Source organism: Neovison vison, chromosome 3, assembly GCF_020171115.1.
Source record: "Neovison vison isolate M4711 chromosome 3, ASM_NN_V1, whole genome shotgun sequence".
Lineage (NCBI taxonomy): Eukaryota > Metazoa > Chordata > Mammalia > Carnivora > Mustelidae > Neogale > Neogale vison.
This window is the reverse complement of record NC_058093.1, coordinates 9,677,203-9,704,178: the sequence shown is the minus strand read 5'-3', so window position 1 is coordinate 9,704,178 and position 26,976 is coordinate 9,677,203. Positions and strand designations below refer to the sequence as shown.

At 39.4% G+C, this 26,976-nt stretch overlaps 2 protein-coding genes across 5 annotated transcripts in view; both read left to right on the top strand.

Annotated features, from left to right (window-relative positions):
- The first annotated feature begins 9,324 nt into the window (after window positions 1-9,324).
- Window positions 9,325-26,294, top strand: LOC122902151 (splicing factor 3B subunit 1-like). Of its 4 annotated transcripts, XM_044241222.1 has the most exons (6): window positions 9,325-9,400; window positions 20,605-20,771; window positions 23,729-23,833; window positions 24,272-24,386; window positions 25,858-25,913; window positions 26,221-26,294. In XM_044241222.1, the coding sequence occupies exons 1-5, from the start codon at window positions 9,373-9,375 to the stop codon at window positions 25,875-25,877; spliced, it is 435 nt and encodes a 144-aa protein (XP_044097157.1). In that variant the 5' UTR covers window positions 9,325-9,372; the 3' UTR covers window positions 25,878-25,913; window positions 26,221-26,294. The 4 variants fall into 4 exon arrangements, with proteins under 4 accessions (XP_044097157.1, XP_044097155.1, XP_044097156.1 ...); XM_044241220.1 differs by having other exon boundaries at window positions 25,858-26,294; XM_044241221.1 differs by lacking the exons at window positions 25,858-25,913; window positions 26,221-26,294 and adding an exon at window positions 24,585-24,955.
- Window positions 26,227-26,976, top strand: part of LOC122902150 (splicing factor 3B subunit 1) — a 22,759-nt gene continuing 22,009 nt past the window's right edge. The window contains exon 1 of the mRNA XM_044241218.1: window positions 26,227-26,300. Within this exon, the coding sequence (XP_044097153.1) occupies window positions 26,244-26,300 (57 nt within the window). The 5' untranslated portion in view covers window positions 26,227-26,243. The remainder of the gene's footprint in view (window positions 26,301-26,976) is intronic.

Sequence of the window (26,976 nt, the reverse complement as noted above, 5' to 3'; positions counted from 1 at the left end):
AGAACGATATTTAGATGGTTAATACAATAGGATGTCCTTAGAGGCAAATTGGTGGGCAGCGTACGAGGGTGTTGTTCAATCTGTTAGAACTGGGAGAAATCAAGGATGAATGTTCAGGAGGCTGAAGGCAGCTATTCCAGTTAGAGAAAAAAAAAAAAGTGATTCTTTAGTTTTCAGACCTGAGCTAGTTTTCAAACTTAGAATGATTTGATTTTAGACTATTTGATTGAAAGAGAAGCTAGGTCCTCCAGGAAGTACCATGTAACACCAAAGTATGCATTAATGAATCCCCTAGTACTTCTCCAAAGGCAACTATCCTATGGCTCGGGTAACTATACCTTGGGAAGAGTGGAGTAATCTAATATGTTGAGGGCCATGGACACAGAGTCCAAGTTGATACTGAGACACAAAGTGTGGTAGCCTGTTAGAATGGTGGTAGATAGGGTCAGAAATGGAGTCCTGGCCCAGGTCCGGCTCATGGTGTCCAGAGTCATTTTCTAAGTTCCTAAATGTGTAAATGTAATGAACATACTTAGAAGTTGGCCAAACTCCCATGTAAGTTCTATAGCCTGTAGAATAACATATGGGGAAGGCTACTAAATAGCTCCCCCAACACCCTGCTAAGATAGTAAATAAAACACATTATTATATTCTAGGAAATATGGCAGAGATTAGTGCCTTAAAGACCTAAAGCATGCAAGGGTACTGGTTCACATTATATTTACACTTCAGTCAGGCCCTTACAAAGCTCAACATACCCTGGAGGATGACAGTGAATTATCACATTCAACCAAGTAGTATCCTCAGTTTCAGTTGCTGTGTCAAGTGTGGTATCTAGCACAGATTAACAGATTAACACGTGTTCTGGACTGCCTGCATGGCTCAGTCAGTTAAGTGTCCGACTCATGGTTTTAGCTCTGGTCATGATCTCATGGGTCATAGGATCGAGCCCCACATCAGGCTCTGCATTCAGTGGAGAGTCTGCTTGAAGACTTTCTCCCTCTGCCCCTCTCCCTCCTCTCTCTCTCTCTCTCTCTCTCTCTCAAATAAATAAATAAATAAATAAATAACGTTAAAGAATTGTTTTCAATCCCTAATGATATGGAGGATTTAAAACTGTGTGCATTCTTCTGGGCTGGACAACAATGTACATTTTAAGTTTTACCCCTGGGTTATGTTAACTCCCCTATAATACCACTCTATCATAATACAATCTTTTTTTAATATAGTCTTTTTTTAAAAAAAGATTTTATTTAATTAACAGAGAGAGCAAGTACGAGCCAGGGGGAACAGCAGAGGGAGAAGGAGAAGCAGACTCCCTGCTGAGCAAGGAGCCCAACGTGGGCTCAATCCCAGGACCCCAGGATCATGACCTGAGCCAAAGGCAGTTGTTTAACTGACTGAGCCACCCAGGTGCCCCAACTCTACCATAATATAATCTTAACCAATATGGACAGCTTGACATAGAGCACAACATTGTATTAGTCCACCATGCTGATGCATTATGTTAATCCTGTTAATAAGACTAGATGACGAGGAAATGGTAAGTACATGGAGGCCTTCAGAAGCCATATACTCTAGAGGGTGGGAGATAAATCCGAAGAAAATAAAGGGTCGGCTCCGTTAGTGATATTTTTAGGGCAGGATTTCTCTACTGTGGCACTATTGACATCCTGTGCCGAAATTTTCTAGTTTGGAGAGCTGTGAAACGTAGGATGTTGTGCAGTATCCCTGACCTCTAGATGCCAGTGATTTCTCCCCTTAAGCTGCTCTAGGTCTTACAGTCCAGCTTAGGAAGACAGAACCATAGAAACCACAATAACACAAAGTTATTACTTAGAGGTCTGTGGCATTTCAGGAGCATGGCAAAGCATGCAATCTTTACCTAACTCCTAGGGGGAGATTCCTGGGTAGGTGACATTGGGTCCGTCTAACAGGTTGAGAAGTTAGCCAACTGAAAGAGGGTAGAGGAGATGGGGTTGGAAATAGGAAGGAGGACCCTCTAGGCAGAGGAAAGAGCTGTGCCAACCAAAAATGTCTCTAGACATTGCCAGGTATCCCTAGGAGACAAAACCATTTCCAGCTGAGAACCCCTGTTTTGGGGACATAGTGGCCTGGAGCATGCCTGGACATCCCCATCCAAAGTAAAGGACAAACTAATACATCTTGTGTCTCCTATCGCTAAAAAGGAAGCACGAGTCTTAGCAGGTCTCTTTGGGTTCTGGGTGGCATCAAAAACTGATGTACTGTGGCTGTTGTTACCATTATTGCCAACTTGTTGACTCTGGTACCTGCTGACAACACAGCACCTGTCACTGACCCAAGGACTCTAGTCTCCCCAACATTCCTTACTCTTCTTCATAAATCCTACTATTTCTCCGATTCTTATATACCACCCTCCTCTACCTCCTACCAATTTCTTAGTTTAACTAGTGACAACAGTTAGCCTAAGGTGAATCATTAATGATAATGTTTCCTGCTTTTTATGTACATCTATCATGGAGAATCCAGGTAGCAAAAATTATATAGTTGCTCCCCCTGTGTTAGCTAACAGAGGCAATATAGAGCAGGGAAGTTTAGAAGCTATCTTCATTCAACATTCATTCATTCATTCATTCATTCAACAGTGTAGTAGTACTGCAGGTACCTATGGTACCATCTTGTCTCCTGCCATTTCCCCCCCATCCCTTATGTCACTCTGGAGACATACAGACCTCAAGTTAATTCCCACCTTGGCACATTTGCACTTACTATGTCTGAAATACTCCTCTCCCCAATCTTCATTCCCTTATTTCATTTAACTATCTGTTCAAATGTCATCTCCTTGGATATCTCACCATTTCTGTTCATATTATACTTCCATCCTCACCCCTCTCCCTCCCTCATTCTGCTTTTTCTTCATAGTATTTGACAGTACCTGAAATTACACACACACACACACACACACTCACAGTTATTAATCTCTCTCCTTCAGAGAATCTATGCTCCACGAGGACAGTGTCTTATTCACCATTATATTCCCAGCATCAAATAATGTCTGGCAATTCTACTACTGGGTACTTTCCCAAAGAGTATGAGAACCCTAATTCTAAAAAATGTATACACCCCTATGTTCACTGCAGCATTATTTACAATAGGCAAAATATGGAAGCAACCCAAGTGTCCATCATACAAGAATGGATTAAAAAATAGATGAATGGATAAAGAAGATGTGTTGTATATATAAAATGGAATATTACTCAGCCATAAAAAGAATGAAATATTGCCACTTACAGCAACATGGATGGATCTTGAGGTATAATGCTAAGTGAAATAGTCAGAAAAAGACAAATACGATATTTCACTCATATGTGGAATTTAAGAAAGATATGAACAAAGAAAAAAAATGAACAAGAACAACAACAAAAAAAAAAACCACCAGACTTTTAAATATAGAAAACAAACTGATGGTTGCCAGAGGCAAGGTGGGTGGGTGAAGGGGATTAAGAGTCCACTTATCGTGATGAGCACTGAGTGATGTACAGATTGTTGAATCAGTGCACCTGAAGCTAATATAACCCTGCACGTTAATTATACTGGAATAAAAAAGAATAAGTTAGCTAAACACGAGTTATGGATATATATGGATATATAACTAGGATGATTCTACTTACATAAAAGTTTAAAAAACAAGCAAAATCAAACAGCATATTTGATAACATACATACGTAGTAGAATTATAAAGAAGTACAAGGTAATAATTAACACAAAATTCAAAAATGGTGGGGGGGGCGCCTGGGTGGCTCAGTCATTAGGCGTCTGCCTTCGGCTCAGGTCATGATCCCAGGGTCCTGGTATCAAGCCCGCACTGGGCTCCCTGCTTGGCAGGAAGCCTGCTTCTCCTCTCCCACTCCCCCTGCTTATATTCCCTCTCTCGATGTCTCTGTCTCTGTCAAATAAATAAATAAAATCTTTTAAAAAATTCAAAACTGGGTATTTTGAGTATGACTGGTAGAGCTATAACTAAGGCAAGGCATACTGGGATCAGCACACGAAAGACTGATAATGCTCTTGGATAGCAGCTGCATAGGAAATTGTAAAGGACATAATCTGTATATACAACGTGCTCCATAATTTAACTTGAAAAATAATGTCTAGGGCTGCCTGGGTGGCTCAGTGGGTTAAAGCCTCTGCCTTCGGCGCAGGTCATGGTCCCAGAGTCCTGGGATCGAGCCCCACTGCTCAGCAGGGAACCTGCTTCCTCCTCTCTCTCTGCCTGCCTCTCTGCCTGCTTGTGATCTCTGTCTGTCAAATAAATAATAAAATCTTTAAAAAAAAGTTAAAAAAAATAAAAAAAAGAAAAATAATGTCTGGTACACAATAGGTCCTCATTAAATATTTATTAGTAGGTCCTCGATAAATATTTTTTGAATGAATGGTGAAATTTGCCTTTGGCATTTTTTTTTTAAGATTTTTTATTCATTTGAGAGCGAGAGAACGAGCAGGAGCAAGGTCAGAGGGAGAGGAAGAAGCAGACTCCCCACTGTGCAGGGTGCCCAGCATGGAGCTCGATCCCAGGACTCTGGGACCTGAGTCAAAGGCAGACGCTTAACCAACTGAGCTACTCAGGTGTCCCTGCCTTTGACCTTTCTATCAATCAGGTTTTCACTGGAGAAACAGACCAGCAGGAGATACAGATTAAGAGATTTATTGCAGGGAATTGGTTTATACAGTTGTGGACACTGGCTAAGAAAGTCCAAAATCTGAAGGCCAGACCATCAGTGAGGGCAGGTTGGAATTCTCCAGCACAGGATGAAGTTGCTGTCCACAGGCAGAAATTCTTCTGCATCAGCGAAGCCTAAATTCTGCCGTTAAGGCTTTTCAACTGATTGAATTAGATCTACCCAGCTTATCTAGGACAATCTCCTTTACTTAAACTCAAGCATTGTGGACTTAAAGCACATCTACAAACACCTAGATTGGTATTTATTTGAATAACTAGGGACTGTAGCTTAGCCAAGTTGACACATTAGAAAACATCACACCATTCCAGGCACCAAATGCTTCTTTCTGGGCCACAATCCCTAGCAGACTTTGAATCTAGATACTTCACCATTATGAATCAGAGAGAGCTCTCAGTTGACTTTTAACTAGAAAAAGAAGCTAGTTAATGAATTCACACTAAGATGTTAATATACTGCTGTTCTGTTCTAGTTAGGCCTGAAATAGCTGGAACAAAGAGACATCTCCCCAAGTTAGTTCAAGAAAAACAGTACTATTTTTTTTAAAGATTTTATTTATTTGAAAAAAAAAAGATTTTATTTATTTGAGAGAGAAAAGACAGGAGCAGGAGGGGAGGGTAGAGGGAGAAGCTGACTCCCCACTGAGCAAGGAACCCAATGCAGGACTCGATTCCAAGACCCTGGGATCATGACCTGAGCCAAAGGCAGATGCTTAACCCACTGAGCCACCCAGACAGAGGAAAAGCAGTACTATTTAAAGAATGGGCCATTAGATGGTTGGGGCTGGAGATGGTTCTGGATTTAGGGTAGCTGTGGGGACTTGAACAGCAGGAATTTGCGATCCCTCAGTCTTGTCATTAAAATGATATTTTCTTTTGATTCTTTCTGTTTTAATAGCAACTGGTAAGTCCTTTCATACTTCCAGTTCAAATTTCCAAGAGAAAGAATCTTAACTTAGCCAATAACTTTTATTTCTATGGGTAGAAATGTCCTGTATTCCAAACCAGGTTCTGGGTAGCTGGCCAGGTGCCTTTCTCTTCGAAGAGAATATCCCAGTGCTGTTTTCCTGAGCAGAGACTTTGGTCAAATAGCTGAAGCTAGAAGGAAAAGTCAGGCATGACAGGCACACTCACTGACATATTTAGAACATCACCTCAAGGTTATCTCTTATTTAACTGAGTAATGAATTAAATTTTCAGAAATAAGATTCTGTAGTTTTGGAACTTTAGGCATAACTGAAAGGGAGATAGAAAGTTTTGGATTTTTGGCCTTGGGTAGGGAGAGTCTCATTCCTTTGATATGAGGCATCTAGGAAACATTACACTTCAAGATGGTGGGCCACTTATCCATAACAGTCCTTATTTTATCTGAGAAAAGATGGGCTTGGGGGCACCTGGGTGGCTCAGTCAGTTAAGCCGCTGCCTTTGGCTCCGGTCATGATCCCGGCATCTTGAGATGGAACCCTGCATTGGGCTCCCTGGCCAATGCAGGGAGTCTGATTCTTCTTCCCCCTGCTCTTGTGCTCTTGCTTTCTCTCTCCCTCCCTCTCAAAGAAACAAACAAACAAATAAATAAAACCTAAAAAAAAAAAAAAGATGGGTTTGATTAACTGTCAGTAGTTTTCCTATAGCACAGAACTTTAAGGCCTATTTTATAGTTTTATCCCCAAAGGTGCTTTGAGCAAGTTACAACTAACATTCTGCAAAATTATTGTAACTTGTTTTTTGTGCAGAAAAACTATGTATGCTTGCTACTTTGCAATATTTTTTTGAGACTCAGAAAAGCCAGCCTCCAAGTACCCATGATTAGGAAAGGAATGGGGATGGTTGGCTGCCTCAGTCGGTAGAGCATGTGACTCTTGATCTTAGGGTCCTGAGTTCAAGTCCCATGTTGGCTATAGAACTTACTTGAAAAGAAGAAAAATGGGTTTACCTTTTAATTGGATTATATCACTGTCAATTGTCTGGGTTTTAAAAAGATCAGATCACCTTTTCTAACCTGTGAAACAGAAAACTTCACCAGAAAAGGGCAGGAAATGTATTTTAATTGATATCTGAATATTGTTAATTAATATTGAAAATGGAAAGTAAAAGGTACTTATTGAAAAACCCTTGTTAACTTACTGTCAGAATGTCCAAGTTATTATTTCATTAAAGACAAATTAGTCTTTAGAAGAAGACTAAAAGACTTCTTAGAAGAAGACTAAAAGAATCTCTCTTGATCTTTGACAAATTTTTTCATATCTCACTATCCCATATATGCCTTTGTCCTACAAAAGTTAACTTAATACCTAGTTACCTAGAGAAATATGCATATAATACAATGTGGCCAGCAGGTCCAGCTTCTGTTTTGGAAAGACAAAGGACATGTGATACCTACTTTGCACATGCTTTTCATTTCATCTCCTTTTTCTTTTTTTTTTTTAATAGTTTATATTTAGAAATCTCTACACCCAACATGGGGCTCAAACTCAGCACCCTGAGATCAAGAGTCACATGCTCTTCCAATTGAGCTGACCAGGCACCCCACCTTTAATGCATTCTTTGTCTGTGTATTTATAAAAATATGTGCTCATAGCAAAGTATCAGGAAAATGCTAAAAATTATTTTATAAGTTCATAATTTCATCATTCATAAACATCTACTATTAACACTTTGGTAAATTTCCTTTGCATATATATATATATATATATATATATATTTAAAACTAGGGTTTTTCTTTTTTAAGATTTTATTTATTTATTTGAGAGTGAGAGAGAGAATGAGAGGGAAGAAGGTCAGAGGGAGAAGCAGACTCCCCATGGAGCTGGGAGCCCGAGACTCAATCTGGGGACTCCAGGATCATGACGAGTCGAAGGCTGTAGCTGAACCAACTGAGCCACCCAGGTGCCCTCCTTTGCATATATTTTTACAGGACAATAATTGCCCTGTAGATACAAATTTATCTTTTTTTTTTTTTCTAAATAGAGCCAACAAATGCAATGATCTTGTGATTTTTTTTTTGTCAACATGGATGGATTTTTTTATATTGTTGATTATTGATGGATATTAACACTCTTCTGTAATTCCTTATTTCCCAGGCATCCCTTTTTCCTTTTATTATTTTAAAATATGCTATTTTGTACATATAAAAGAATATACATAATCTATGGTGTAGGTTATAAACCATGTAAGGAATATCCGTGGGCCCTCTGGTAATCCAAGAACTAGAGTTTACCAATAATTTGTATAATAACCTACGTTCTTCTCTTTCATCCCCTTCCTCCAACTATTGTTTAACCTAAATTGAAACAACTAAATTAAAAATTGAAAATTTTGGGGCGCCTGGGTGGCTCAGTGGGTTAGGCCGCTGCCTTCGGCTCAGGTCATGATCTCAGGGTCCTGGGATCGAGTCCCGCATCGGGCTCTCTGCTCAGCAGGGAGCCTGCTTCCCTCTCTCTCTGCCTGCCTCTCTGTCTACTTGTGATCTCTCTGTCAAATAAATAAATAAATATTTAAAAAAAAAATTGAAAATTTTATCCCATCAAATTGATATTTTTCATTGATGCTAATAAAAATCCCATTTTGTTACCAAGGTTTCTACTGTTTGTGTTGTGACTATCACACAGCCAGGTGAACTGTTTCCTTTGTGACAGCTTTAACCTTAAACCTCCCTGGTTTTCCTAGGCTGCTTCCTGTACCAACTTCCCTTCTAAGTTATGTTCTTTTTCATTTCTAAAGTCCAAGGCCGGTGTGACAGTTAAGAACTATGCTCGTGTAACTGATGCATAGAAAAAAAAAAGACAGCCATATCCCCATCTTTTTTTAAAAAATTCCTCATTTAAGAATGACATTTAGGATGAAGAGAGGCATTTCATCACTGTTACTGCTGACCATCCGTGGTTTTCTGTGAACCTATAAAGTTTTTTAACTCTATTAACTTTATAGGTTCTTTTGGCTTTAAAAGTGTGGCCAAGTTCCTTCTGTGTGACTTAATAACCGTGTGACCTTGCATGTGGTACAGATACCCCCGCCCTAGTTTTTCTCTCATTTCTTAAACGGGATTAGCAACCACCTGTCCACGTTGCGGGGTTATTTGTGAGGTACACTAGTGTCTGTAACAGAACTCCTACCCAAACCGTAATTACTTAAAAGATAAGAAAAATGACCTTGAATTTCAGCGCGGAGGAGGTGACTGCTACGGACTGTTACCACAAACTGCCCACCGCAACAGCTGAGGCGGACGCTAAGGAAAGCTTTTGTGTGGCGCCAGGGCACCTTCCGGTCGATTGGGGAAAAGGGAACGGACGGCCTGAGGGTTTCTTCCAGAGCTGAAACCCGTAGCGTTTCTTACAGTGACTGTTAACTGTCCTCGCACCATCCGCTCTCCCCCAGCGCAAAGCTACTCAGTTAAACGCATCAAGGTTGCCTAGTCCTTTTCTCACATCACCAGGAAAACTGCCTCCCGGCCCAGTCCTGGCTCCTCCCCCTCCCCCACAATGCATCTCTCCGTTCCATCTAGGTGGCGGCTCTGTCACGTGTCACCCGACGGAGCGCGCTCCCGCTTGGCGCATGCGCAGAGAGCATTCCCCCAGCTATTTTTCTCCGTGGCAGCGGCGGCGAGCGGAAGTCCTTGGGAGCGCCAGTTCCGTCTGTGTGTTCGAGTGGACAAAATGGCGAAGATCGCCAAGACTCACGAAGGTAAGCACTCTTCCCATGGCTCGGTGTCTTCTCTGCTGCCCAGCCTGACGATACTCTATTCTCCTAGGTTTTTGCCTCGGCTTGTGGTTTCTTTGGTGGGGTGTGGCGCCCGCGCTTGGGGGTCCTGGTGGTTTCCTCGGCGCTAGCGGCGCAGGCCACTGCCCCACGTAATGGCGTCCTACTCATACAGCGCCGGCAGGCGCTTTGTTCCGTGTTTGGGTCCTATTCCTTCAGAGTTGCTTCTCTTTTCTGGCCGGAAGGCCTCGTTCAAACGGCTCGCCAACAAGGAGTCCAGGGCAGGGGATCGGGGAAACGGGCCTGGAAGCCAGAAGTCTCGCTCGCCTTTCGGAACTGTTGTCCGCACGGATTTTGCATAGGAGAGTCAGGAAGCACCGAAATACGGCAGCCGCTTTTCAGGCAGCCCCAGATGGAGTTTACCCTAACCGAGACCCATGCCTCTTAATCTTGTCTAATTTGTGTGTCTTCAGGCATCTAAAATACTCCGTTTTGGGTTTTTTCGTACGAAGGGATTTGGGAATAAAATCTGGTGGTTTTTCTTCCCTTGATCACTTGAATATTGTTCTTGTTCTTTGGAGACTGATTATTGGCGGAAGAAGGAAAAGCACATGATTTTTATTAATGGCCAAAGCTTTCGAGGTAGTTGATCGTTTTATGGAATACGGAAAACACAAAATTAGGAAAATGTTGAGAATAGGCGGCGTCCTTTAGGGAGTACCAGTACCCAGCAATGGCAGGAAATAGGGTCACTTCAGAAAAGATGAGGCATGGGAATTTGGAGATGCATTTCTTGATTTCTGACGTGGAATCTGAAGTGTTCATCCAACACGAGGTGTCCAAGAGTCACTTCTATTTCACTCGTCGTTTCCAAGTGCCTGGTTTAGTATGAGTGTGAAGTAACACGAAGTAAGGCCGTCAGAAGGTTTACAGGCTAATGGGGAAACATGTGTATACGTCTTCATTCTTTTACGAGGCAGATTAATGCTTAAATGGAAATACAGCATGTTGGGATCCTGGGTAACGGAGTGATTAATGCACGTTTAGGACTGCTTCATAGAGGAGATGACGTGTCCCTGGTCGAAAAGGATCAATCCGTTTTAAATTAGGGTGGCACATTTGAGCTTGAGAGAACATTTTGTAACGAGGCAGGGAGTCGTGGAAAGTGTGTTTGAGTAGCGTGGACTGTGGCAGTGCAAGGAAGGAAAATGTTGACGAATCTGGAAAGGTTGTTTGGGACCAGAACGTGAATGACATCGAATAATTGTGTTACCCACTAGAACTGAAGTCCAGCTTCCTGCAACTTCTGAAACATGCTAATTAATTGGCAATGATTTTAATATTCTTTTTAGATTTCAGCACTGTTTTAACCCTGAAGGGTTTTTAGGCACTTACTCTTCTGTCGTTAGACTAATTTAGACATACCTTGCAGAGTTATTAGACGATGTAAAGATGTTGCTATTGTTTGTTCATTTGGGGCATTTTGAGGCTTTGATTACTTGTTTATTGGTACTTTCAAGATCCTTTTGGACAGGAAAATCAAAGTTTGGATCAGTTTCCCTGCTTTTCTGAAACCCAGTTGAAAACTGGTCTATAGAAGATTGAAATTCATTGGCCAAATTTGTGATTTTACTTGGAATCCTGTCCGTGTGAATTAACTGATGCTGTAAAGAAGTGTAGGAGTATTCAGTTAACATTAGGGCACTGTGACAAGACACTGTCCATCACGGAGTATAAGACAGGAGATGATAAATGTTAGTGGAAGTGCACTGTAATATTTACATAGTTTCTTACTCCTTTCCTCGTGATATTTTTCTAAAGAACTGTAGTCCTTTATGGTGCATCTCTGTTTCTGTGAATAAGTCATCTCTGATAACTTGGAGCAGAATTCTTGGTGGGTTTTTATTTTTTTTCTTTGTGGTGCTACCATAGCACTTTATTATATTAGAATAGTCTGTTGTGTTAAGGTATTCATCCACTTTGAGATTAACATTTATTGAGATGGGAGTGCAGACTGAGAAAATGAGATTAACATTTATTGAGAGATTATATTGGAAATACTAAAAGTTACGCAGGAAGAGATCATTTTAAGCTAACTTTGGAATGATTGGATAGGTTTGGATACACTGTTTGGCAGAGATAAGTGAAAGTAGTACTTGTGAATATATTGGGAACCTCCTGAACTGAGAGGAAGTGTTAGGTTAGCATCACATTAAAGGTTCTGAATACTGGACTAGATTTGGCTTGGCTTTCCAGTGACTACAGAATAAAGTGCCTTACTCCTTCTCCCAGGTGACCAGTCACTTCTGTGTTTTAGGAAAGTCATTGCAGTGTGAAGAATGACAGACCAACAATTCTTTTAAGTTAGTGGAGTAGTTGACATAGGAGGACTGGAGTATGAACCTCACTGGAGTTAATTTTTAAAATGTATAGTACTTGTTTTATTTTTTTAGAGTTAGCCATCATATTCCTTTTTTTTTTTTTAAGGCTATGGTTTTTTGTTTTGTTTTCTTTTAGATTTTATTTACTTATTTGAGAGAGCAAGAGATAGAGGGAGCAGAAGCAGGGGAGGGGCAGAGAGAGAGGGAGAAGCAGACTCCCTGCTGAGCAAGGAGCACGATGAGGGGCTTGATCCCAGGATCCTGAAATCATGACCTGAGCAGAGGGCTCAACTGACTGAACCACCCAGGCGCCCCCCCATCATGTTGCTCTTTTTTTTTAAAGATTTTTATTTATTTATTTGACAGAGAGAAATTACAAGTAGGCAGAGAGGCAGGCAGAGAGAGAGGAGGAAGCAGCCTCCCTGTCGAGCAGAGAGCCCGATGCGGGACTTGATCCCAGGACCTTGAGATCATGACCTGAGCCGAAGGCAGCAGCTTAACCCACTGAGCCACCCAGGCGCCCCTCATGTTGCTCTTTTAAGTAAAGAAGATTATGTAATTTTTTTATCCTAAGTAATGTTACTGATAAAGACTTTTTTCTTTGTTGAGTTTTGTGATTTAATTTAAAAAAAATTTTTTTTTAAGATTTTATTTATTTATTTGACAGAGAAAGATCACAAGTAGGCAGAGAGGCAAGCAGAGAGAGAGGAAGGGAAGCAGGCTCCCTGCTGAGCAGAGAGCCTGATGCGGGACTCCATCCCAGGACCCCGAGATCATGACCTGAGCCGAAGGCAGTGGCTCAACCCACTGAGCCACCCAGGCGCCCTTAATTTTTTAATTTTTTAAAAAGATTTTATTTATTTGTCAGAGAGCGTGAGCACAGGCAGGCAGAGTGGCAGCGGGAGAAGCAGTCTCCCTGCTGAGCAAGGAGCCCGATGTAGGACTCAATCGCAGAACGTTGGGATCATGACCTGAGCCGAAGGCAGCTGCCCAACCAACTGAGCCACCCAGGCGTCCTGTGATTTTATTTTTATTTTTAAAGTAATGGCTGCATCAATAATTTTTACTTAAGTTTTGTGAGTAAAATAATACTGTGTTCAGACTGAACTAGGTTATTGCTGTACCATCCTATGTGTTTTTTTCACAGATTATTAGTTCCCATCGTTGAGCCAAACTGGTAACTGTTTATTTTTCTAATGCTGACATATTCCTTTTGAATACTTCTGCTAGGATCAGCACTTAACATCCTCTTTAAGCAGCCTGATTGTTTATTACTGTGGTGGCTTACATTGTCCAGTATTGAAATCTGAAAAAAGAGCTGGACTGGTTCACATCAGTAAAATATTTTGGACCTTTCTGCATATTAAGTTGTGTCAAGTGTATACAGTTGTTAAAGTACATAATCTTGCTCTCCAGCAGTTCACATATTGTTGACTTTGACAAACGAGGAAACACTCTCTCTCCTCTTGGAACGGGGAAAATGGATTAACCTAAAATCTCATATACTGGCTTGTTTTGCCACTGTCTCTGGAATGGATTTTGGGGGGATCACAAAGCTGAAAAAGGTTTTTCCCTAAATTTTTGCTTTTAGAATGTCTGGAATAGTTGTTGTAGTCTTCATTTTCTGAGATTTTTATTTTTCTGTGTTCAGAATACTTACTATTTTGGTTTTGTATGCTTCTAGTGTGAGAGTTGCTAGTAAAAAAGAAAAGCAAATTGCTTAGATTTTTCTTTACTGTGTAATTATTTAAGAATTGATTTAAGTAGTGCTAATAAGGGATTAATAAATAAGGAATTGATACTATAGTGATCAGTTAAAAAAATTTACCACCATAGTTTTCTTGTTGAGCTTTGTGTAAGGAAAAGTGTGAGAATTGGGATATAGAATATACTTTCTATTTTCTGGATGTCTTTTAAAGGTGTCATGTATGAGAAATCCTTGCTCACTTGCTTTTGCCTGTTGGAGAATAGGTAACACTTACGGACCAGACTAAGGTGTCAGTAACATCCAAGGGCTGTGCCTCTGTGACATGTAATGAACAGTGATTATAACATTGAAAACAATCTAAATTAAAAATGAGGAATAAAAAGATACATCAAGGAGGAGAAAATGCTGCAAGCTGGATGAACATCTGGAGCATGGAAGAAAGAAAAGGCACAAAAGTGGAAACCAGTAGAGAAACAGAATTGGTAGGGAGCAGTTAAACAGTTTTATCAGATGTGACTAGTGATGTTTTGTCTCAAAGTTTGATATTTAGGTTGTAGGTTCAATTATAAACAGAAGGTTAGATGTTGCCTATCTTTTAAAAGACCCCCCCACCAGTTCCACACTGTTCTTTTGAAGTCACACTCAACTCCCACTTAAAACATATGATGTATTTATATCAGAAATGTTTGTAATTTTAATATTTATCACCTTTTTTTCTGATTATAAAAGTAATGTAATTTTAAAGGAAATGAAAAGTGGAAGTCATTTAAAAAAAATATTTATTGATTTGTCAGAGAGAGCGTGCTGTGCACAAGCAGGGGGAGTGGCAAGCAAAGGGAGAAGCAGGTTCCCTGCTGAGTAAGGAGCCTGATACTTGGGACTCATGACTTGAGCCAAAGGCATACACTTAACTAACTGAGCAACCCAGGCGTCCCGGAAATGATTTTTGAATGAGTTGAGATACCAAGCGGACTAGCTCACAAATTTCATTAATTCACACTGTTAATTAATGTCTGTCTTCTAGGGAAGGGTTTTCTTTCTTTCTTTTTTTTTTTTTTAAAGATTTTTAATTTATTTATTTGACAGAGAGAGATCACAAGTAGGCAGAGAGGCAGGCAGAGAGAGAGGAGGAAGCAGGCTCCCCGCTGAGCAGAGAGCCCGATGTGGGACTCGATCCCAGGACCCTGAGATCATGATCTGAGCCGAAGGCAGCGGCTTAACCCACTGAGCCACCCAGGCGCCCCTAAGGGTTTGTTTTCTGATACTTGGAAGCATTCCTGGGATCAGAAATCCCCTCCAAAAAGAGGGGAATTTGAATCGAATAATGACCTCTATCTTCTTTAGGTAGTTGGAGCAAATTTAGTTTGGAAATGTATGTTTATATCTTAACATTTATTAAGATTTTACCTTATCAGTTAGCAAAATAAATAAAACTAGAAAAGGAAAAGAAATGAACATTGAGAAGAATTGGGACTTTTAAGATGGAAGATACTTCATAAAAGAGCTAAAAAAAAAATTCTCTTGTCATCCAGCAGAGGACTCCATTTCAAAGGAGAGAGCTTTTCTTTTTCTGTTGTCTGGGGTCAGAGGCCTTGGTTTCAAGGGGCTAGAAGAAGAACAAAAAAGGGCAAAACTTAAGAGAACCATGCTTACATTCTTTAAACTTTTTTTTTTTTCAAGATTTTATATATTTGACAGAGTGAAAGAGGGAGAGAGAGCACAAGCAGGGGGAGCAGCAGGCAGAGAGAGTGAGAAGCAGCATCTCCGCCTAACAGAGAGTCTGACGCAGAGCTCTGAACCCAGACACTAGGAACATGACCTGAACTGAAGGCAGACGCTTAACCAACAGCCACCCAGGCTCCTGGTTTTTTTGTATTTTAACTTTCTATTGAAAACTGCAAACATACAAAAATAGAGTAGTGAAATGAACCCCCATGTTGCATCGTAGCTTCAACAGTTACAAACATGGGCCTGCTTTTGTTTATCTGTATTCTGGTCCCTTCTTCCTTCCCATTATTTTGAGGCAAATACCAGGCATCTTTTATCCGTATTTTTCAGCGTGTGTCTCTAAAATGTAAAAACTTAAAAAAAAATTAATGCACCTAAAATTAATGCAACAAAATATCCAGTGTTCAGTTTTATTGATTGCCTTATAAAAATGTTTTCCAGTTCATTTGAATCAAGTTCCAAATAAAGTCTGTACATCGATTAGTCTTAAATCTTTTATGTTCCTCCTCCATCTTCTTTTTTCCTTGCAATTTATTTGTTTCAGCACCTTGTCTTGTAGAATTTCCCATAGTATGCAGGAACAGGGAAGAGAGCAGAGCAAATACCCACTGCTCTCTCCTAGACTCTCCTACCACTACTGCTGCTGTTAAGATGTCTGAAGGCCCACAAACAAGGAAGGTGGCAAAAAAATTATTGGCTTTAGGAATGAACATGGTTCTGAAATCATACTTCAGGCGTAGGTTGGACCAGTCATGGCCAGGAAATCTGATGAAGGATTTGCAAAATCAGGTGCCCCTCCCACTATAATTTTATTGGCAATGAATGTACTCTTACAGTTCTTACATAGGTGGTTATTTCTGTCTGAGATAGTTTTGCTTGAGTGCCTGTAGTACTTGTACCTTAAAATAGGAATACCAACTTGAGAAAAACCTCATTCTCTGATAGTTTACCTTTAGGGCTCCTCCTTTACTGAGGCTCTTGCAGACTCTGGTAAATAAAAGTTGAATACTTTTTTAGTGCACATATACATACGTGTGCGCATATGCAAGCAGCCGGGAGAGGGAGGGAGAGAATCTTAAGCAGACTCTGTGCTGAGCATACTCCCCAAGGGGCTTGATGCCATGACCAGCTTGAGGCCACAACTCTGATTGCAACCTGGGCAGAAACCAAGAGTCGGGGGCTTAACCTGTTGAGCCACCCAGGTGCCCCTAAATACAAGTTTAACACTTAGCTAGTACTTTGATTTTTTATCTAAGGCTCTTTTTTTGTGTGTGTGTGTGTTAAAGTTAAACAAGTACTAGACTGCCAACTCTGGGGATTTGAAGGACAACCCATAACTTCAATTTTAAGATTTGAATCTGCTATCACGATTCTTATTTTGTTTCCAGGTTTTCAGCGTCAGTAACGGAGAGTCTTTCTATATATGCTCCCTCTCCATAGATTGTGCTCAAGTTGTGGGGAGGGTTGGGTGGGGAACAGAAATGAAGCTTTCGATAATTTAGAAATCCACATTAGATATATCTGTCTCCTGATTACCACCCTCCCCCCGCCTTTTTAACACCATAAAGCCGGTATTTTACTGATTTCACTTATCCCAGCTCTTCTTCATTTTACTTGTTTTCATTTCTTCATTTCCTCTCAGAATGATTCTTCCTCTGTTACACCAAATAATTCAGTTATTTTCTGTTCTCAGACTCATGTAATCAAGCCCACCCAAAGGACTTTGTAAGTTTTTCATAAAATTAAACGTATACTGCTTTAAGACCCAGCAGACTAGATATTTATCTGTAAGACTAGATATTTACCCAAGTACTATTAAATGCCATATTTACTTAGAAACCTGTGCATGAGTGTTCTGTAGCAACCTTATTTGTAATCTTTACAAAGTGCAAGCAACCTGGATGCTGTCGGGCATTGGAATACTGCTTGATGAGAAGTACTGACCGATGCGTCATGAAGACTGGAGTATTTGTGGGTCCATGTGGATTAGAGTGCCAGCTTTTATGTGTGGCCATGAGGAGATGGCCGTCGTCTCTTTTTGTCCAGTCACTAGCAGACAGTATCCATTTTTCTTTATCTTCACATCTGAATGTCTCAACTACAGGGGGTCTGAATTGGAAAGAGATTAGTCAGGAACAGAGGATTTATTCATACTGGTTATAACTGAAGTAGGAAGAGAGCATAAACATTTCCTCCTTTCTCTGTTTCTTCAAGTCTTTTATTTAACATTTTGGACCTCTGGTTATTCTAGTTGGTGTGTTCCTTCTTTTTTTTCCCTATTTTTGCTAACAAATGTTACGCATTTGTTGTCAGAAATGATCTTGCTCATCTTTGGTTTGTGTTTCAGAAAGTACAGGAATGCCTGCATACTGGTAACTACCATTTCGTGTGGGACAGCTTTGAAAATAAGAGATTAGAGGCAAACTTTCCCTTTCTAAGAGATGCAGAATGTTTACAAAATTTGGAAAAGTTACTTTTAATGACTCCTATAGATTGAAAGTTACTTTTTAGTTATGAAATAGTGTAAGGTACAGAAAAGTACAGGAGAAAATACAATTTAATGAGCCCAGTGTGATCGATTGCTCAGATTTACCGGTTCTTAGTATTTTGCCATATTTGTGCCACAGATTTAGTTAATTTTGTAAACAAAATATCCCAGTTATCTTGTTTATAAATTTTGTTTATAAATACTTGAGTTTATCATATTTCATATTTTGATGCATAGTTTATTAAATAATTACTGAGTTTTCTAGTTTTTTAATTCTGTCATTTGCATAACTGAGTTGTGGCATCTGTTGTCTCGGTTTGTGGGTAATGTGATGTTGGTGTAAATGTGCTGCAGTTTACAGTGCATGAACAAAACCCAGGAGCTTCTTAGGCTTTTTATCCATAGTTTCAAGCAGATACACAGCACCTGGTTTGCACGTAAAATTGAACTATACAACTTGTAGAAATTTGGTAATGAATTCCCTTCAGAATTAATTAACTATATGAGCTGCCTAGCACCTAGGTATTTTGTTGCTGAATTTTATTTACTAAGAATCCAGTCATGATATATAACAAATGAATTCGGTTTTTTGAGTCGTTTTGCAATTAGAAAACTCTGTTGCTAATCCTTACATAAAATCAGTAGGTAAGATTGAGTAGATGAAGGTAGTTCCTGAATAAATGTTATCCAGGTAAAAGACTAGCTGCTGAAAACTTGGGATTGGGAAAACTAAAGGAAAATAAAACTATGATGTATTTGTGTGTGTGTGTGTGTGTGTAGGGGGAGAGCAAACTGTACAGCATGTATAGTATGATGCAGTTTTTTGGAAACAAAACCCTTTTCCTATTTTTGGTGGTGGTGGTTCTGTATGAGCTAGAAAAAAGTATAACCTGCCCTAAATGGGAAATTTTGTTAAGGACCAGCTGGGGTTGGAAGTGGAGAGTTTCCTGGGTGTTTGTTGCTAAAGTAGAAACCTGGGCTCTTCAGTTCGAGGTTCCAGCTTAATGTGTCTGAAGCCTGGAGTCGGTTCTTTCAACGTGGGCCCCAGGTGATTTCAGTGTAGGTTGTTAGTAGTTATCTGATGCTGTAGAGGTGGAGACCGCAGAGTATTCTGCTGGCTTGATTTACCCATTGGTATGTCCTGTTTGGATCCTGATCCTGATGGCGGTAGTATTTGTGGTCTGCTAGAAGAACCTATTTACTTAAGAGTGGTCCCTGCATCTAGTGTTTGTTTTTAAGCCTCAAACATTTCAGAAATGCAAATGTTCAGAAAGAAAAAAATATAAAGACTTAATCTCCACTCCCCCCTTAGACCGAAGTTTCTTCTTCTGTATTTCAGGGCAGACAATTCTGGGGGTAAGGGAAGAGACCACATGTGGATTTAAACTTTTAAAAAATAAACGTCAAACAGAAACAAAACTAGAATATTAAAATAAACCACCCAGCTTACCTGAGGATATTTCTGTTTGTGATTGATCATGGTGGGGGCCCCTGGCTGCCTGGGCTGTTGTAACAGTTTTGAGGGAAGAGATGCCAGAAAAAGTAGTAACTGTGGAGATAGTGGTGCTGTGGATGCTTGATGAGAATTTTGAGATGTGATGACAAACCGGAGCTGCAAAGTTCAGTGGTAAACTGTACCGTTCCGTTGCGTTTCTGAGACTTGCTCCCACTTTTACAAGGGAAAATGTGGTCCCGCTAGACTTTGGACTGTATACTCTTACTGCGTTTTCTGCTTTAAACCACACCCATCTTGAACTACAGCGGATTTTCTCCCTCTTCTGAGGGCGTGGGTTGGGCATTTGCATTATGCCATTTGAATCTTTTTCCTTTTGGTCCTTACATACTAGTAAATGAGCTTTTTTTAAGTGCCTAGTGTCAAAGGATTTTAATTCAGTTGAAGGTAACTAGCTGGCAAGAGTTCATTCATTCATGGAATGCTTTTAAGTACTTCATGTTCATTATCTCATTTAATCTTTTTTTTTTTTTTTAAGATTTTATTTATTTGACAGAGATCACAAGTAGGCATAGAGGCAGGCAGGCAGAGAGGGGGAAGCAGGCTGAGCAGAGAGCCCAATGTGGGGCTCAATCCCAGGACCCTGAGACCATGACCTGAGCTGAAGGCAGAGGCCCAACCCACTGAACAACCCAGGTGCCTCTCATTTAATCTTTAAAAAAAAAAAACATATAGGAAACTGGGACACAGAGGGGAAATAACATTAATTTGTAGAGAAAGCCTTTATTTGAAGGCAGACATTTTGATTCCAGAGCTCAGACTCTTAATCATAAAATTAATGTCATGGTGTTTGTAGTCAAACTGTGTAGGGCTCTGAGTTCTAGGCTATAAAGAATTTAGACTTTATCCTTTATTATTTTATTCTTCAGAGTTGTGGTCCTAGATGTTTAGGACAGCACCTGAGAACTTGCTAGGAATTTAGAAACTTGGGTCTGATCCAGGCCTCCTGCATTTTAACAAAATCTGTAGTTTGTTGCCCATTCTAACTTGAGAACCACTCTCCATAGTGCTGTTGGTTTTGCATTTCTGGTCTTGTTGAGTTTAAGTGATCTTGACTGCTGTTTTTGGTCCCTTATCAACATCGACAGTATTATTTTTTCATTTGGGGAAAGGTTTAGAATTTGATAGTAATTTAAACTTTAGTAACCTGTTCTCATTTGTAGTTGATGAAATGGTAAACATCTCTTCTGTGTACAAGTATTAAGTGTATTAAAAATCACTACTAGGTATAGTTCTACTAACTCCTTATGTATTATAGTTATTTTAAAGTTTGTGTATTTAGAAGAGTAGTTTGATACCATATTCCTACTAGAGACATGCATTGTTTCGGGTCTCTTTGGAAAGTTAAACTCTGTATTAACTTTCTTACAGATATTGAAGCACAGATTCGAGAAATTCAAGGCAAGAAGGCAGCTCTTGATGAAGCTCAAGGAGTGGGCCTTGATTCTACAGGTTATTATGACCAGGAAATTTATGGTGGAAGTGACAGCCGATTTGCTGGATATGTGACATCAATTGCTGCAACTGAACTTGAAGATGTGAGTTACTGAGTATCATGAGTCATGCATTTCTTTGATGAACAAAAATATAAAGGAATTTTCTGTTTTAGTCATCTTATTTAATCTGGGAAGACTTGGGGGGTTGAGGCATTTTTCTTTTGGTGACTAAAACTGTTTGAAGGTGTCCTTCCTCTTAAAGGTCCAGAAACTTGTGGAAGTGATCACTTCTGAATCTTTATGTTAAAACTAATTTGTTTATCTAGCAAAGAACCTGCCAATCATGAACTGTTATAAAGTAAATCCCTTTTGTTCCCTCCTGATCTCTATCTAGAGTAGCCAGTGTGAGATGTGACTTTATTGTAGATAGCCATCTGTCCTTGCCACTTTTGACTACTGACTTGTGTTTGATTCTGTGTGTGGTTTTCCCCTTGGTATCTTTTTTTTTCCCTTCTTTAAAGATTTTATTTATTTATTTATTTATTTGTCAGAGAGCAGAAGTGAGCACAAGCAGGGGGAACAGCAGACAGTGGGAAAAGCAGGCTTCTTACTGAACAAGGAGTGGGACTCGATCCCTGGACCTCTGGGACCTGAGCCAGAGGCAGACACCCAACCTGACTGAGCCACCCAGCCATCCCATCCCTTTGGCATTTTAATAAGAACTGAGTGCTACTTATTACTGATGCTAATGGCCTTTTTTAGTTACTCTGGAGGATGACCACTTCTCATTTTGAAGTGCATCCCTCCAAAAGTGTTTTTCTATGGTCCCCATAGCTTGTTTTGTCAGACCATTCCAAATATCCACATTTGGTGAAGTGACTGTTCATTTTTTTGCATAATTCAGTAACATTTTATGTATATGGATTTTATCAAACTTGTTTTTATTAAATGCGAGCCACATTTTACTTTATAGTTGGCACTTTTTTCTTTTAAGAAAAATTTTAAAGTTCTAGTGGTACAGTTTCCAGAAGCTAAGGAGGAAATTGTGATTTTGTTTTTGAATAAAATAAATGAGGTGTTAAAATCTTGGGAGTTAATCTACTGTTGTACCTCTTATAGTTGTAAAGTAGCAATAGAACATTGGTCTTTGAACGTACTGCTAGGGAGACAAATACATTTAAAATTAATTATATTTTATTTGTGTGGTTTAATCATGTTTAAAAAACACGAGTTAAAAAAACAAGGAGGGGCATCTGGCTGCCTGAGTCAGTAGCGCATGAGACTCCTGAGGTTGTGAGTTTGAAAGCCACATTAGGTGTGGAGATTACTTAAAAATAAAATCTTTAAAACAACAACCAGGAAACTAGAGAATTCTAAATAAGCTGCTGGCAGTTTCCTAGTTTGAAAAACAAAAAAAATTTTTAAGTTTTTCCTTTGAAGATTTTTATTTATTTGTCAGAAAGGGAGAGAGGGAGCTGAAGCAGGAGAAGCAGCAGGCGGAGCAGGTAGAGGGAGAAGCAGGCTCCCCACTGAGCAGGGAGCCTGATGTGGAACTTGATCCCAGAACCCTGGAATCATGACCTGAGCTAAAGGCAGATGCTTAACTGACTGGGCCACCCAGACATCCCCCAAAAACAAATTTCATTATGCTTTCTGTGAGAAAATGAAATGCTCAGGCTTTTTAGTCTATACCTACTTTATTTTAATTAGCTCCATAGAAATCATTCCTTGTTTAGCATTTTTTAAAAGATAACTAAATTTAATTTATTTAAAAGGTTTATGAATTGAAAGAAAACGAAAGGTGTTCGCAAGTTTTATGAACAAAGGTTTGGGTACCACTTTGCCATTTAGTCTTTTGATACTATGTTGAATCTGTATATTCTTTGTAATTTTTTAAAAATTTTATTTATTTATTTGACACACAGAGAGAGATAACAGGAGGCAGAGAGGCAGGCAGATAGAGAGGGGAAAGAAGGCTCCCTGCTGAGCAGAGAGCCCAATGCAGGGCTCAATCCCAGGACCCTGAGATCATGACCTGGGCCAAGGCAGAGGCTTAACCCTCTGAGCCACCCAGGCATCCCTATTCTTTCTAATTTTTAACTGCTGACATTTTGTTTGCAATTTTTTGGGGGGGGCATTTCTTTTTCTTCTTCTTCTTCTTTTTTTTAAACAATTTTTATTACTATATAATGTATTATTGGCCCCAGGGGTACCGGTGTTTGAATCCTCAGGCTTACACATTTCACAGCACTCACCTAGCACACACCCTCCCCAGTGTCCATAATCCAGCCACCCTGTCCTTACCCTCCTGCCCCCAAACAACCCTCAGTTTGTTTTGTGAGATTAAGAGCCTCTTATGATTTGTCTACCTCCCAATTCCATCTTGTTTCATTTTTTCATTCCTAGCCCCCGCCCTGCCTCTCAGATTCCTTATATCAGCAAGATATAATTGTCTTTCTCTGATTGACTTATTTCCTCAGCATAATACCGTCTAGTTCCATCCACATTGTTGCAAATGGCAAGATTTTGGGTGTTTTTTTGTTTTGTTTTGTTTTGGATGGCTGAGTAGTGTTCCAGTGCATGTATATACCACATCATCTTTATCCATTCATCTGTCAATGGACATCTAGGCTCTTTCCATAGTTTGGCTATTGTGGACATGCTGCTATAAACATTTGGGTGCACGTGCCCCTTCAGATCACTACATTTGTATCTTTAGGGTAAATACCCAGTAGTGTGATTGGTGGATTGTGGAGTAGCCCTATTTTCATCTTTTTGAGGAACGTCCATGTTGTTTTCCGGAGTGGCTGCACCAGCTTGCATTCCCACTAATGGTGTAGGAGGGTTCCCCTTTTTCTGTATCCTCGCCAACATCTGTTGTTTCCTGACTTGTTAATTTTAGCCATTCTGGTGTGAGGTGGTATCTCATTGTGTGGTTTTGATTTGTATTTCCCTGATGCCGAGTGATGTGGAGCACTTTCTCATGTGTCTGTTGGCCATCTGGATGTCTGCTTTGCAGAAATGTCTGTTCATGTTTTTTTGGGGGCATTTCATTGCAGGATGACGATGACTACTCATCATCTACAAGTTTGCTCGGTCAGAAGAAGCCGGGATATCATGCCCCTGTGGCATTGCTTAATGATATACCACAATCAACAGAACAGGTGACTCCTTTTGTTCTTCTCCCCTCCTGCCCCTTTTGAAAAATTAAAACTAGAGTTTATTCAGCTAAGGAAAACGGAATGTCTCAATTCCCGTGGAAGCTCACATAGTTTAGAAATCAAGTTGTTGGAATGTCTTGATGAGAGTTGATTCGGGGGATTAGAAGTAATACCTGATTTATTTTGTTAAGGTAATCATTTCATTTAAAAAAAAAAAGTAATCATTTCATGAAGAGTTGAATGATGTGGACATGTATATTGTCTCATTTCCCTCTGTCTTATTTTTTCATGTTAATATTTATCCTGAAATGATAGAAGATAATTCTCTCATTAGTAGGTGTTTATTAAACATTTTTACGTGTCTTCTCATGTTCTGGTTTTTACATACTCTCTTTGGTTATTTAATAAAGTGGTTGTTAAATGAAACCTACCTCTTTTCAGTATGATCCATTCGCTGAGCACCGACCTCCAAAGATTGCTGACCGGGAAGATGAATACAAAAAGCACAGGAGGACCATGATAATATCCCCAGAGCGTCTTGATCCTTTTGCAGATGGTAATTCTTTCCCACTTTTCTATAAGTTTTCAGGAATTTATTTGTCTTAAGTTGTCTTTAGCCCTTTGATTTTTTTTGGCATGCTTATGAATTTGCTTTTCTTTTTTAAAATCCCCCTTATTATAGATATGTATATAGATTTGGTTGAAGTCACAGATGCCATATTCTTCATCTTTATAATGCAAGTTTTCTTTCCAGGTAGAAGGACAAGAAAATAATGAGCCAATGCCATAGAAACGCAAAGGGTTAAAGGTTTTTCTTTTACTTTTGTTTTGGGTACGCTTTCTATACTTGGAACAAATGTGTTTTTCTGCTCAAAATACTTTCAAACTATTGAAAGTTTTCATTCCAAATCCTAGACTTTTGGGCTTGTTACTTTTGAGAAACTGTTTCTCACATTAGAGCTCCCCTCATATTGCTCTAAATATAGTTTAGTAAATGCACCTACTTTGCTCTAAGCATACTTAAAGTTAAAACAAAAGTATGTATACAAAGACTTTGATATTTTTAATAGTTGGGTCTGTTTTGCTAATTTTAGTGTGCAGGTCAGCACAAGGGGCATAGTGAGCCTGATGGAAGCTTTCCTCAGGTGAGTTTCAAAAACAAAATTAGGTGCCTGTTTCTTAGAATTAGATTCTGCTGCAGGTTTACAAATTAGACTTTCAGCCTGCATGAATTAGTAGGGATATTCTTTTTTTACTTGCATAATTGTAATTGATTTAAACATGTATGTCAGAATTCACAGGCCCATACTAACTGTCCTTAATTTCTTTCCTACAGCAGTACTGCTATATGCCAGTCCTGTCTGCATTCTTAAGGGTGCAGTTCAACACATCCTCTCTAGATTATGGTGAAAAAGTATTCCAAAGGAAGTCTTATCAGAGCTAGTGTCAGAAAGAATGACACTATCAATTGGGCATGATCTTCAGCATAGGAAATGTCTTAGAATTTTATGATTTTTTCCTAAATTGTGATGCTATACTACTGGTATAGCTAATTATCACATTTCTAAAACATAGTGTGCCTCTGTGAATCTTGTTATATACTGTTTGGGCTTCTTTAAGATATTTTGAAGTTTGAAAGCAAATGCTGAAACTTGAACCAAGAGACTAACACATCTCTTTGTACACCACTTTTCTTCTGTGTGCAACATAATAACTGGTAGAAGTAATATATTTCAAGTAATATGTTTCCGATTGTAATTTATACTTTCTAAGAAAATAAAAATGTTTTTGGGTCAACGAAACTTAAAAAGAATGAAGCCCTTTTTAGTAACATGACATCAGAGTAAGATGATAGGTGTATTTTAAAAGTCAGATTTTCTAAACTGCAACTGTTTTAGAACGTTATATGGAGAACTTCTCTAGATATAGTTATTTGTAGTCAGGATTTTAACAGCTTGCAACAGGTAATGTTTTGAATATAAATATCTTTCCAAAGTGTTACTAATGGTAAAGAGATAATTTTCTAGGCTTCTATTCTGCTGCTTGAAGTCAGAACTGCTGATGGAGACAAAGGCACGAAAGTGTACGTATTCCGGATTAGCAACCCAGGAACCCATCACTTCTGAAGACTCTAAACTGTGCTGTCATTTTGTTTTTATATGCATTAAAATATTTGTTTTAAACTGCTGTAGATATGTTTGTGTTCAAACAGGTTAAATTGATCAGCAAACTCAATAAAAAGTAAGATGTATAATTATTAAAGCTTTCCATCAAAAAATAAATTAAATGATTATGCAATAACATAACATTAGAGCAGGGCAGATAAATCATTTTAACCTAATTATCTTTTATTTATTGTACTCTTGTCCTGTTGCTGTTCTTTTCTGCAGGAGGGAAGACCCCTGATCCTAAAATGAACGCTAGGACTTACATGGATGTAATGCGAGAACAGCATTTAACTAAAGAAGAGGTATGTGAGCGTGATTTTTTTCATTTTGGTGGTTGTGAAAGAATGTAAAAAGAAATTTCAGATTGAGAGACTTTTATGTTTCCTTTTTATTTGTTGCCACAAGTAATATTTTTAATAGTATTAATAAAAATTAAATTGAGAAAGAAACCTTAACCCAAAATTCTGTCTCCTCCCAAATTAAACTTTTCATACTTCTATATCCTTTTCTAGTCCTTGGCTCTTTGGCTGTATGTCTGGGTGTGTACACATACATGTAAATATATGTGTAGCTATACACAGACATTTATCTTGTGGTTATATCTGGGGGGAGGATTGGTGCTGTGTGTCTGAAACAGATGGCTGAGGGAATAGTCATATAGTTAAATCATTCCTTGAAAAGCTTCTAAAAACTTCCATAAGATTCAGTTTGGATATGGGTAGAGAATTCTGAAGGATTCTTATGGAATCCTTAGAATGGACCTGCGGTGATAGCTCCATTTTTTTTTTTTTTTAAAGATTTTTATTTATTTGACAGACAGATCACAAGTAGGCAGAGAGGCAGGCAGAGAGAGAGAGAGGAGGAGGCAGGCTCCCTGCTGAGCAGAGAGCCCGATGTGAGGCTCGATCCCAGGACCCTGGGATCATGACCTGAGCCGAAGGCAGAGGCTTTAACCACTGAGCCACCCAGGCGCCCCTC

Excerpts from the sequence above, each read along its gene's own strand:
- LOC122902151 (XM_044241219.1), top strand. The coding sequence starts at position 9,373 with ATGGCGAAGATCGCCAAGACTCACGAAG. Across the intron at positions 9,401-20,604 it reads GATCGCCAAGACTCACGAAG|ATATTGAAGCACAGATTCGA; the intron begins GTAAGCACTCTT and ends ACTTTCTTACAG. Across the intron at positions 23,834-24,271 it reads TACCACAATCAACAGAACAG|TATGATCCATTCGCTGAGCA; the intron begins GTGACTCCTTTT and ends ACCTCTTTTCAG.